This window comes from Oreochromis aureus, linkage group 1 (genome assembly GCF_013358895.1).
Source record: "Oreochromis aureus strain Israel breed Guangdong linkage group 1, ZZ_aureus, whole genome shotgun sequence".
NCBI lineage: Eukaryota > Metazoa > Chordata > Actinopteri > Cichliformes > Cichlidae > Oreochromis > Oreochromis aureus.
In genome coordinates this window covers 37225210-37238925 of record NC_052942.1, presented here as the reverse complement: position 1 = coordinate 37238925, position 13716 = coordinate 37225210, and the positions used below count along the sequence as shown (strand labels likewise).

At 40.4% G+C, this 13716-nt stretch overlaps 1 protein-coding gene, 1 long non-coding RNA gene and 1 pseudogene across 2 annotated transcripts; 2 read left to right on the top strand and 1 right to left on the bottom strand.

Moving 5' to 3' along the window:
• Window positions 1-5165: 5165 nt before the first annotated feature.
• LOC120440979 lies at window positions 5166-6282 on the top strand (annotated as a pseudogene).
• Window positions 6283-7256: 974 nt separating this feature from the next.
• LOC120440616 (myosin-7-like) lies at window positions 7257-8706 on the bottom strand. The gene has a single exon (XM_039613409.1). The coding sequence runs from the start codon at window positions 8626-8628 to the stop codon at window positions 7318-7320; it is 1311 nt and encodes a 436-aa protein (XP_039469343.1). The 5' UTR covers window positions 8629-8706; the 3' UTR covers window positions 7257-7317.
• A 1358-nt stretch (window positions 8707-10064) lies between these two features.
• On the top strand, window positions 10065-10634 carry LOC120440617. The gene is made up of 3 exons (XR_005613396.1): window positions 10065-10136; window positions 10252-10342; window positions 10506-10634. It is a non-coding gene; the product is annotated as an uncharacterized LOC120440617 (long non-coding RNA).
• The last annotated feature ends 3082 nt before the right edge of the window (window positions 10635-13716 follow it).

The following is a 13716-nucleotide window of genomic DNA, read 5'->3' as shown; positions in this document are numbered from 1 at the left end:
CTAACCCCGTTGCCAGATGCATTCAGATTCAACTTGAATGTAGATTTAGTTTGCACTTGTGTTTGAGAAGTGCATCAAGTAGGTGTGAATGAGGCATGTTGTATACAGTGCTTTGAGTACTCCAGGAGAGTAGAAAAGCACTATATAAGAATCAGTCAATAATCATCTCCTTCACTCATTCAGCTCCGGAACAACAAATTCTTCTCCTTGATAATGGGACTGTGTTTTGACCCTCTGCCCCTATCCTTCAACGACACCTGCGTCAGCCGAGGACTGTTGACTTTTGCTTAACCGGGTGAAAGGACATTTTCTCTCAAGCTGAACACAGGATACGCACACACATACGCATGTACACTCACCCCCCTCCCCCATTCCAAAGCTTCCGATGCTTGCTACCCACCTGATGCAGACGGTGGGTCTGTCCAGCGCTGGAAATGGCTGCAGGACAACATGTCTGCTGTCTACACCGGATCATTCCTTACCCCATACCCTCCCCCTTTGCATGTCACGTACTTTTACATGGTGTAAGATGTGAATATTCATGTGCTTTGTTGTTTTCTTTACTGTCCTCAAACTGGCTCCCAGTTAGGAGCCCAATTTCTCCTCTTGTCCCTGATGTGTGTACTTTCACTGTTCTTTTGGGCATGGCCATGCCCCCCCCCCAGACGCAAGCATTTCACTGCATGTTGTACTTGTATGACTGTGTATGTGACAAATAAAATTTGAACTTTGAACATCTAGGAAATTTCATAGCTTTATATAAAGCCCTATAAAGCTATGTGACATGGTAGCTTTATAGGGCTTTATAATTAATATAATTATTTTAATGTTGTAGCTGGAGAGTGTTCTAATTACTAATATACTGCTGTGTGGTTTTCAGTGTTGGGCAAGTTACTTTGAAAAAGTAATTAATTATAGTTACTAGTTACTTCTTCAAAAAAGTAACTGAGTTACAAGATTCTAAAAGTAATTAATTACTTGAAAAGTAACTATTAACTTTAAAAAATGTTTAACCCTCTGGGGTCCAGGGTATAATTGGCCATTTTTGACTACTTTTGATTTTCCCTCCACATTTTACCTTTTAAAACTATTTGCTTTGCCTTGTTTGGTATCATCCTTTTCAGCACAACCTCACGTGTCTGAATTTACAGTTATGTTTTCATTTTGACATACTGTATTAACACAATTCATCTAAAATCAGACAAAAAACATAAAATCAGAGTAGAAAAAGCTATTTTTTACTGTAACAACCACAAACATGTTTATTGAATCATATTTCAAAAATTTAAATGCAAATATAAATTGTCAATTTTAAAATCATATGCACAAGTTTTGCAAACAACAAAGTTATTTGCAGCCATTTACCTTTCACCCTTTTTTAATAACCATTTCAAACTATTTACATAACAATCAGCTGTTCTTCAATAAGATGCCACACAAATTATTTGTGCCACTCCAAAAAATAATTTCTGTCCACTACAAAGGAGACCATCACAGCCTGATACCTGCAGGCCTGACAGCAGGTGTATCCCTCTACTGTTTTCTACAAGGAGACAGCTGTGACCTCATTGTTCTGACACACAATGCCAAACTATCCACAACACTATGCACAAACTACACAAGACAATACATTAACTATACATTCCAAACACGCTAAACGTCACAAATCTCTCACATCTCAAAACTCGCGCTCTCTTTTTCTGCTGTCTTTCTTTCTCTCTCTCTCTTAGTGATGTGTCGGTCCCGAACGAAATGGCTCTTAGAGCCGGATCTTTATAGAGATTGACAGACCACGTGACTTTCGCGCAGTGGCGGTCCTAGGCTGTTTGGCGCCCTGGGCGAACACTTCCTCTGGCGCCCCCCCCCAACAAACAGCAAACGACTAATACAATCAGAATAGGACAAATCAACAATTGACACTGACTAATTATTATTGTGCTGAACACGGTCCAAAAGATTCAGTAAGCTACATCAGTGTCTACTGTTTGCTATCAAAGCCAAGTGGCTAACAAACGTAAACAGAAGTTTTCACTATCCCTACTAATTAATGTTATCTTATTGTATCCCTGTTGTGGCCCGTGCTATCCTCTATGCTGTTGCATGCTGGGGCAGCAGGTTGAGGGTCACAGATGCCAACAGACTAAATAAACTGATCCACAAGGCCCGTAATGTTGTGGGGATGGAGCTGGACTCCATTAGAGTGGTGTCTGAGAAGCGAATGTTGTCCAAGATAAGGACAATCATGGATAATACCTCCCACCCATTCCATGACATGCTGGCTACCAGTGTTGGTCAAGTTACTTGAAAAAAGTAATCATTAACTAATTACTGGTTACTTCCCCCAAAAAGTAATCCCGTTACTTTACTGGTTACTTATTTTCAAAAGTAATTAATTACTAAGTTACTTAGTTACTTTTTAAAAACACAATTTACAACCTGAATAGGTGATAAAGCGATAGATCTTTCAGCCCAATTCTACTTTTTCTGCATAATCCATCATACAAAATTTAATCAAATGGAAAAGTCTCTTTTTAAAACTTGTTTTATTAGTTTTAATCTTTTAACTTTATACATCAAGCAAAAATTAAATTATATGCAACATTCTCTGGCTGGAAGAAATTTGTTTAACATTTAAACCTATTTTCTGCACATTCCAGCACATAAAATAAAATATTTTTTTGTGTTTACACTCACTCTTTCAAATAAATGCAAGTGAAACACAACAGAAAATAAATAAAATCAAAGACTCAGCGGTCCTGTTGCTCTATTTTCACCTGTATAGCAGGCGGATGTTTGCCCTGGTGCAGGTGTGCCGCAGCCGTCAGTGGAAGAATCCACGAGTTTGTTTGTGAATTTCTCCCACACTCGATATATTATCCATTGTTGATCTGCACACAGCTGTTGCCACGAACGTCGCACTCACTTACGTCATTGTCATGAGACACTCTCGCAAAAAAATCACGGTTTTAGTAACGCAGCGTTCTTAGAGGAAAGTAACAGTAATCTAATTACGTTTTTTGCAATAGTAATCCCTTACCCTACTCGTTACTTGAAAAAAGTAATCGGATTACAGTAACGCGTTACCCATTTCTGCTGGCTACTCACAGGAGCACGTTCAGTGAGAGACTGAGATTACCAAAAAGCACCACTGAACGACACAGGAAATCATTCCTGCCTGTGGCCATCTCCCTGTACAACTCCTCCATCTAATACACTTACACCCTTTTTATACATGCGCTTTTCTATTCTGTAATATTCTTGTCAATCTTCTTGATATTTATTTATAATCACCTCTGTTAATCCTTGATATTTATAATTGAGTGATCTGTATATATTAGTGCTATTTCTTAAATGTGTAAAATCTGTAATATAATGTATTGTTTGGAGTTTAATCTGTTACTGTTACTATTTTTACAATTTCTTCTTGGAGCAACTGTAACCCACATAATTTCCTTAGGGATTAATAAAGTATTCTGATTGTGATTCTGATTGTTTCAGGATACATGACCTGCCATTATCCAATGACACATCTGCTTACCTGTATCTTTTGCTCGTTTCTCCTCCTCTTCTTTTCTCTCTCTTTTTTTTAAACTGAGCACCTGATGGCTTTGAACTTTTCTTGTCCATCTTCCATTGGTTTTAATTTTGCACTCCAGTATGAACACCCATCCCCCAACCCGAGGATCACCACAACATAACCTAATAAATCTACACCTTAGTTCACAGATTCACTTTGTCTAGGGTTTATTTCTGGGATTTCACACAACCCAGGATTAAAATCATGAATGGGCTTGGATTTACAACATTATGAATGAAATGTGCTCTATTTGGAAGCAGCCAGCCCCCCTCCCCTGTCGACAGGTTGTGTGTGAGACTTAAGTCTGTATCATAATGTCCGGTGTTTTCGTGTTTGTTGGTTTGTTTTTATTTTGTTTTATTTTGCGAGTTGGTTATTAGATGCCGCTCCAGCCAGTCAGACAATCCCCCGTCGCCCCTTCTCCTCTCCTTCTACAAAATGAACCATAGATGTATTTACAGATATTATTATTCATTGTATCTGTATATTTACATGTACATGTACGATAAGCATGAACACCCTGTGGAATTTATCTTGTCCATTGAACTCACAATCAGCACATGATAGATATAACGGGGCATAAAAGCCATTACATGCAAAAAGGGACTTTTAGAATTAAATAAGATCTTTATTTTTATTTTAAAAGCACCATTAAAATGAAGCTTACAAAAGTGTGTCACTGGTCAAACTTAATCAGCGTGTTATTAAAATTTTGCAGTCCTTTGTTGAGAAACCAATATTAAGTACCGAACAAAAACAGAAAATTGTTTGGTTTTTTGTGGTAAAAAAAACTGGAATTCATCTGGTAAATATGATTAAAACCAGGGTAGTGCAGTTGCTTTTATCCCAAATATATGTTCCAGTCTGTTTTATGAAATGTTGTTTATAACTAAAGAAGTAATGTTTTCTTTACACATTGGGTTAATCTAATAAATTGACCCTCCACGGTGTAGTTTCTCAAAGATTTTCTGGCTTATTTTCTCATCATAAAACATATTCATTCAACTTAGCTTCCATATTTTTTAGCATCTAAAGGCAAATAATCCTAATTATATTCACACCGGTGTATACAAACTTTTTTCCCAGGCCTGACAGAACCTGTTCTGATTCGTTTGGATGTGGATTCAAAGCTCAGTGATCAGATGAAGGTAAAAAGGCAGAACTTGCTTTTGTTTTATTTACCTTTTGTTTAATCTCAGAAATTAGATGGAAGGCTTTGCTTTATTTATTACAACCTCGGTACAGGATTATTGCATCTACTCTACATGCTAACTTATGCTAATTCAGCTTCTGTGTCAGTGTCTTGGTCTTTCTACTTGGTGCTCTGTCTTCAGACACTTGCTATTCAAACATTTTGTATTCTTCTCCCAGAAATGTTGAATGATTTAAATGTAAAGCCCAAAGCAAAAGTCCTTACAGTCACCTGGATGTTTCCATGGCTTTGAGCATGTTTTCATTTCTTCTAACTTCCATCAGCTGTCATTCTTCCACCTGCGTGTGGATGACAAGCCGGCTCTGCTCCTCCACCTCCTGAGGAACGTAGTGAAGCCTCAGGAACAGACAGTGGTCTTTGCTGCCACCAAACACCATGTGGAGTACCTAAAGGAGGTAAGATAACAGTGTAGCATAGATTTGTGAAAATGTTAAATATTGTTTAAAAAACTAGAGCTTTAGTTGACTTCTTATTTTTTTCTGTTGTCCAGCTGCTGTCATCAGAAGGTTTAGAGTGTGCCTACATCTACAGTGCCCTTGATCAGACTGCCAGGAAGATCAACATTGGGAAATTTGTGCACCGGAAAGCCATGGTGCTTCTGGTGACTGATGTTGCTGCTCGTGGTATAGACATCGCCCTGCTGGATAATGTCATCAATTACAACTTCCCCTCCAAGGCCAAACTCTTGCACAGAGTTGGTGAGCAGCATTACGAGTATTTTTTCCCCTGTCTTTTCCCATCAGGGCGTGTGGGACGAGCGGGCCGAAGTGGCACAGCCTATAGTCTGATTTGTCCTGATGAAATGCCTTATGTCTATGACCTCCACCTCTTCCTAGGGCGACCAGTTCAGTTTGCTTCACCTGAACACACACAAGGTAGACTCTACTGCATGCCTGTCAGATGAACAGTTTAACTGATGTGCTACACATTTGAAGTTGCTAATAAACTTTATTTAGTGCTCTTTTATCTGTCACTGTATTGAAATGTCTGCATTTCTTTTCGTACTCAGATTCAGAAGGTGTGTTTGGTCGAGTCCCTCAGAGGATCTTGGATGATGAAAGTGCTCATGTGATCACGTCTCATGAAAACTCGCTGGACCTGCAAAATCTGCTCCGTGTCTCAGAGAACGCCTACAAGCAGTACCTCAAGTCGCAGTCAAACCCCTCGCCGGAGTCCATCAGACGGGTTAAAAACGTAGTAAAACACCAGCCAGTGAGGTGATGCGTGCCAAACGCTCTAAAGACACTCGGCTAGTGGACAAATTCAGCAAGCAGAGAGAGGACCGAGCTGCAGAAAGCAGGCTGCAGCAGCCAATCAACCCCACCACTACTGCTGACTGTGACATCACAGAAAAGGAGGAGAGTGATCTAAATGTAAGCATGGGTGAAGTATTGTTTCTTTCTTTCCTCCCTGGATCGTTGTAGTTGCAGGTTCAGATCAGTTTCATAAAGGATTAAGCACACACATTGAACTCCAGGAAATCATAAATCAAAATATGGATATTACCTGTCCACAGATTCATAGTGACGTAACTGCTCTTTTAACTGTTTGGTGACTTCGATTTGTTTTGTGATTGTAGAAATGGTTTACATGAGCTTTTAGCTGAGATTCAGAGGTTTCTGCAGCACTTATATTTCTGACCTCTTGTTATAACCGATTAAATGCGATCTCCTCCCTTTTGCCCCATTTTTGATGGTGTGGGTGCAAATGATCAGGCATGACGTTCTCATAATAAATGAGATAAGATACTGCAAATAATTATTTCTGCATTTGTGATTGAAATGAATTGAAAATGTGTATGCAATGATACAGTTTTAAAGATTTGGCCTAAATAATTTCTCGAGTGAATGAGCCTAAACATGATGACCTAATCAGTGACACCGTGTCACCTGTGACACACACACACACACACACACACACACACACACACACACACACACACACACACACACGTATGACTTTGGCGGTTTGAGCTGAAACAATTTCAGTGTTTCAAACCATGTTCCAGGGTTTTTCCTTCACCATTTATGAGGTTTCAAGAAGAAAATAAGCGACAGATATGAATGTTTTGAAAAATTCTGTAAAGATTAGACAAAATACTCAAAAGATAAATTCAATTGGTTTATTATAAACAAGTAAGTCAAAAAAAGTTAAACAAGTAAATAATGAAACAAGGTAAAACAAGTAAGAACAAAATGTTAAACAAGTAAATAATGAAACAAGGTAAAACTAAGTAAGAACAAAATGTTAAACAAGTAAATAATGAAACAAGGTAAAACGAAGTAAGAACAAAAATGTTAAACAAGTAAATAATGAAACAAGGTAAAATGAAGTAAGAACAAAAATGTTAAACAAGTAAATAATGAAACAAGGTAAAATGAAGTAAGAACAAAAAATGTTAAACAAGTAACTAATGAAACAAGGTAAAAGAGAGAAAACCCCAACAATCCCCTCTGAGCAAGCACTAGGCGACAGTGGGGAGGAAAAACTGCCTTTAAACGGGCAGAAACCTCCGGCAGAACCAGGCTCAGGAGGGGACAGTCAACTGCCGGGACTGGTTGGGGGGAAGGACAGAGGTGGAGCAAGATGAGACTACATCAGGTGAAACAGTAGAGTCCCTCCTCCAGGGCAAGCGGAAGCATTTTTTCTTCTTTTTCATGGACTTTTCCACAAGCGCCTTTTTCTCCAAGATGAGGGTTCTCAACTGATCGATTGTTTCTGCGTTTTGCTTGTCAAGTTTCTTGCATGTTTGCTCCACCTCTTCTAATGCTGCTTGTTTTTCTTCAAGCTTTTCTTTGAGTTCTTTGGATGTTGCCTCCTGCATTAGCTTGTCCTTGTGCATGTCTGCATTTCTCTCTTGTACTTCTTTGTACATGTCTTCTAACTCCTCATTTCTTCTGTGGATGTCTTGGAGAGTATGCTGCAGGTCGTCATGTATTTTGTCTTGGTGTTGCTTTTGCGCCTGCATTTCAGTGTGTTTGCGCTTCAAGTTGTTGTATTCCAACAATATCCCCTTAGTGAGCTCAGAGTTGTTTCTCGCCATGTGATCAATCCTTTTCTGCATCTGTGAGCATCTTTTGTCCAGTTTTTCCTTTTCCCCTTCTAGTTCACTTGTTTTGTTCTTCAGTTCATTACAAAACTGTTGCAGTTTTAGATTTTTACCCTCAAAGTCTTCGACAATACGTTTCTCTTCTTTCAATGTTTCTTGCTGTTGCACTTTCTCTTGAAGAAGGACTTTATTTTGGCGCACTGTTTCATCCAACTTTTCTTTCAGCATTCTGTATTTTTCCTCCGTGACTTTGAGTTTGTGCTGTAAGTCTATTTGCTTTGTCTCCTGTTCTTCCTTCTGTTGGAGGATTTCTTTATTTTTTTTCACAGCTTCATCGAACTTTGTTTGGAGCAGCTGATTCATTTGGTCCATATATTGGAGATCCCATTCTGTCTTCTCAACAGTAGCTTTGTTGTCTTGAAGCTGGTTGGACATCTCCTTTAGTTCTGCCGTCTTCTGCTTGTTTTCTTTAATCAAGAAGACGATCTGCTCTCGGGCTTGTCCAAACCTGATTCCCCAGCCCTCATTAATAATTTCTATGTCGGGCTGGCGTTGTTGTCTTTCCTCCAGGTTTTTATTTTGCGCTTCCATCTGTCTACACTTCTCCTCCAGTTGAAGTTTCTCTTCTTCAATTTTTTGAATTTTATTCTGGAGGTGGTAGTTTTCCTTCCTACTGTCATGTAATGCCCTTTGGATGGATAAGAGGTCATTTGGGGAAATTGGCCGGCTACGCCAGGAAGGAGAAGCGGCGTGTTCATTTTGTTCTGGTTGGTGTCTTGTTGGATACATGTTGAAGGTTGTACACGACGACTCTGAAAAGCTTTCCAAAACTTTCTGTGGTGAACGTTTGAAGGCTGCACACACAAATGCTGCGAAGAAACGAACTAAGAATAGCTGTGTCTCACCCCTATTTGTGGAAAAAACTTCAAAGGATTAAAGGTTCTTAAGGCGACCTTGTGACATCATCACTCCGTGAGCCAATGAGATTGTCGTGTGAAATTTTGGAATGGGGATATTTTTTTTTAAACTGTTTTCAAATTTAACTTAATATTTGACTGTTTCTTAAATGACCTGTTTAGCTGATTAAGAAATTAATTGCCACGAACATACCTAATGTTATATAACAGACAACAGAAAAACAGACATTTTTCTGTTTTATTTAAATTTTTTTTAATTATCTTACTTTTTATAAGAGGGAACATTATTTAAAGAATATGTATTTAATTAAAAAAACTCTCTATTCATCTAAAGGGTATAACAAAAAAGGTGAGCTTCCTGCTCGAAAATGAAATGACCAAAATAAATGGAGTATTTCTCTGCAATTACAAACTTTGTGTAAACAATCTTGGTTTCAAAATAAAGCTAACCTATGTCAAAGTCTCACAATTGTCTTATGTTTATTTATATAGGCAAGACCTACTTTTCACTTTTTTGCTTTGCTTTATGTTCTTAAGTGTATTAGTTCGCCAGCAGCAAGAACGTGTACTAGTGTCAATAATAATAGTACGGTGGATTAGAAACCTGCTCACAAGTTGAATAAACACCCAGGATTGTTTCATCATTTTCATTCAAAACCAATATTTGAGTCAAAAGAAAGTTGTTTGTGCTGTCTGATGGAGATGAAGCAAAATAAAATGCAGTTTTGATGTAGCTGATGTTGTATACAAACTAGAAGAGGAAGATAGTAGGATCTCTGTATCATGTTTTGTCACTTTGTACCATGTAATTCTTTCCATTTCCACCAGGGGTGTTTTCAGAGGTGGTAGGTGGTAAAAGAAGAGGTCAGCAGGAAGATGGTGAAGAACGACCAAAGACCAAGAAAAAAAGGCAGTCAGGCAAAGATGAAGAGTATTATATCCCTTACAGACCTAAAGACTTTGACTCTGAGAGAGGGTGAGGCATTAAACTGTTGCATCTGTTTTCTTTAAAAATGTGAATGGCTTTGTGTTTTATGCTGTTTTGTCCTGTGTTACGCGTCGACAGGTTGAGTCTCGGTGGAGAGGGCAGTGCTTTTGAACAGCAGGCCTCTTCAGCTGTCCTTGATCTCATGGGAGATGAAGGCGATCGCCTTAACCAGCAGAAAAAATGATGAAATGGTACAAATTTCCCTATGTTTGACTCAATATCCATAAAATGGTCATTTAAAACTATAATTTAAAGTCTTTTTTCCCCTTTGTTTTATTAGGGACCGTAAGAAGAAGCGTTTTGTGAGAGAGAACGGGAAAAGAAGACCAGAAGAAGAAGATCAAAACAGACAGCGGTCAAGTTATCAGTAACAAGAAGAACAGGAAGAACTTGTATCCTTCCAACAAAAAGCTTCTCTGTGTGCTGCTCTTAATGACCCTCTTCTCTACTCCTATGACAATGTTAAGCTGTACTGTGAAGATGTTGTATCACTTGACAACATGTCAGTTATGAGGAGTGGAAGAAAAATACAAGATTGATGATACAGGATCTGGATCAGACGGAGAAACAGGCGGAGGAGGCAGGAAGCCAGCAAGAGGTAGGACGGCATCAAAATGAATAGCACAAACACGTCTGCCTGTTAAATATAGACCATCAGCCACCATGTTTTAACTCAAGTCTAAAAGTAAATACTTAACGTCACTCTTCCAGCCTTGCAAGCTATAACCTCCAACCTTTTTGTTGTGTCGTGCCTCTCCCAGGTCGTGGCCGTGGCCGACGAGGTCCAAACGTACAGAGCTCCGGTGACCACAAAGCACGCTCGGAGCTGAAAACAAAGGATCAGATCATGAAGCAGCGCAAGAAAAAGCAGAAGCACCAGTTCCTGCAGGGCGGGATGAGCAAGCTCCGCTCCAAGAACAAAAAGTGGCTCGGAGAAGTGAAAAGTCAGGTTTTGGAAGGGTGGCCATAAGAAAGGCAAGCTGAGGAAGAAGCTGTGAGGAGGACAGAGAGGTTGATGGTGTGGAGGACATCACGAGGAAGTAAGCGTCAGAATCACCTGAGAACATCACCAAAGATTTTCCTGGCGCTTTGTGTGACTGTAGATTAAGGAGAAAATGATTTGTGCATCTTTACACTGCAGAAATGCACGTCACTTCTTCCTTGATGGCCTGCTGAACTCTGCGTTTGCCACAGAGTTATGTTTAATTATGATCCACTAACCTGGATTTACTACTTGTAAGCATGTTGGCAGTCTAATAAAAGAGTTTTGGAGTACTGAAATATGTCTTATCAAACTGGAAAAATACAGATATTTGGTGCTTAATTTCAAGATTCAAAATTCAAACTGTTTTTTGTCATGTGTCCAAAGAACAAAAAGGCATTTCTCTGTGCAATGAAATTCTTTCTTTGCTGTCCACACACAGATGCTGATTAATATATACAATAGAAATACAACATATAAAATACAAATAGTACAAATAAATAAATGAAGACAAAAAAGAAGACAAAATATTGAGGTGTGAAACAGAGATGTGTGTAAAAGAGTAATGAGCTTAATATGCAGGATGACCTGATGTGCAAAAGTTATTATTACTGTTCAAAAATAGGTCAGCTGTCCATGAGCCTGATAGCAGTGGGGAAGAAGGAGTTGTTGAGTCTGGATGTTCTGGATTTCACACTTCTGAACCTTCGTCTCAAGGGCAGAAGTGTGTACGGTCCGTGTTGGGTGTGTGGGGTCTTTGAGGATGGAGGCAGCTCTCCTCTGGACTCTGGACTTGACCAGCTGTGTGGTGTTCGGTGTCCAGGTGAGGTCCTCAGAGATGTAGACGCCCAGGTATCTAAAAGCTGCTCACCCTCTCCACTTCAAGCCCGGATAAACAGCGGTTGGTGAGGCCTCCTCTTCATCCTCGTGTCCACTATTATCTCCTTTGTCTTATCAGTGTTGAGGGTGAGGTTGTTGTCCTCACACCATGACACCAGACCGCCACCTCTCTCCTGTAAGCTGCTTCTCCCTCCAGTGATGCGACCAATCACTGCAGCGTCGTTCGCGAACTTCAAAATGATGTTATCTTGGTTGGAGGTGACACAGTCGTGGGTGTACAGGGTGTAGAGGATGGGACTGAGGACGCAACCTTGTGGAACACCAGTGTTTGTAATAATGCTGGCTGAAGTCCTGTTGCCGATCCTGACGGACTGGGGCCTGCCAGTCAAAAAGTCCAGTAGCCAGCCACAGAGGGTGGGGTGCAGGCCGAGTGTTGCCAGCTTGTGAGTGAGTTTGTAAGGGATGACTGTATTGAAGGTGGAGCTGTAATCAACAAAAAGTACTTCGATGTATAAGTCTTTGTTTTCCAGATGGGAGAGGGAATAGTGAAGGGCAGCAGCAATGGCGTCTGATGTGTAATTTGGAGTACTTAGGTAGGTGCTGTATAAAAACCACATTAAATTCTGTAAACATGTCCTATTCACAATTATTTATCATTACTGTTGTCCAAGTGGTCTCATTTCAAAGTTCAAAGCGAGCATCGGAACGGGCAAGAAAGGCGCCTTTTAATTGACTTTGAATGTGTTGTGGTTTTTGATATCAGATGGGCTGGGTTGAGAAACTGGCTTAGAATTCCTCTTGCCTTCAGCATGGCCATGCCCCTCTGACTTCTGGCATCAACAAGGCATTTTTACCCAAGAAATGTTTATTTCGCTTTTCTGTTTGGACTATTCTCTGTAAATTCCTGAGAAAATCTGAGAAGATCAGGAGTGTCTGAAAAATGTAAAACAGCCCATCTGTCACCAACAGCAATGCTGCCTTCAAAGTCACTTAAATCATTTTAACCCCCCTCAGGGGTTGGTGCATTGGTGGTTCTTGGTGTCCGGGGCTGGGCGCTCAGGTATGCACCAGCTCACTCCCGGTGGCTACTTGGCGGGGCCTGGTGCCTGTCGCTCGGTCAGGCCTCTTCCAGAGCAAAGGGGGCCCTCGGGCCTCCGGCCTCGGGGCCTGCAACTCGGTTCACTCTGGCACAGCTGGCTGCCGGCAGAGCCGGCGGGCACGCCGGTGCAGCCCCCTCTGGCTTCTGCTCCGTGGCTACTGGGTGACCCCCTCGTTTGGGGATCTCCTCAGCCCTTCCCAGGAAGGTGGCACGGATGCCCCTCCGGTGGTCCTCCTTGGGCTCTCGCACTCTGGGGCCTCTGGATGTCTGGAGCCTGGATCTCCTCCATGCCTGCTTCATGCCCTGGGGGACGGGGCTATGGGCCTCCACACCCTCTAGCAGACCGTTACATGGGGAAACCTTTTGTATACAAGCGCGTTGATCCACACAGGTGTACACATGGGTGTTCACTGTTCGTAGACAAACTACACCTTTCTTAGCTGCTACTTCAAAGCACATTGTGCGCTGTCTGTCCTGTGTGCTGCACAACAACTTTCAATATTTAGTATTTACTGCTGTTCACACTTAGCTAGATTAATGTGATGGTGTTGTGTTTAGTATGTTGCTTTGTTTTTTTTGCTTGTCTTCTCCTTTTTCTCTCAACAGGTGATCCAGGAGATTTTTTTTTTTTTTTTCTCTTTGTCTTTGTAAGTGCCCTTTCTCACTGTCCCTTTTCCTTCTGTTTTCTTTTCCTTCCTCTCTTTCTTTCTCCCTTTCCTATCCCCCAGTCATGTCTGTCCCATCTGTAACAACTGAAAATAAAATAAATAAAAATAACAAAGTTTGATCAAATGGACCAATACGGCAATGCCATGATGATCCATTTGGCAAAATAAATCCATTTGGTATCCTTGTTGGTCTTCAGACAACAATTCTGACGGCTTAAGAACCAAATGGGACAGACAAAAAAAAAAAAAAAAAAAAAAATCATTTTTTTTTGTTGTTTTTTTTCCTGGCGTGTGATTGACTGATTAGATATTTGCATTCACAAGCAGCTGAATAGGTTAGTGGATAGTGAGTCTGTACTGTGTTATTGTATATTGTTTTTTCA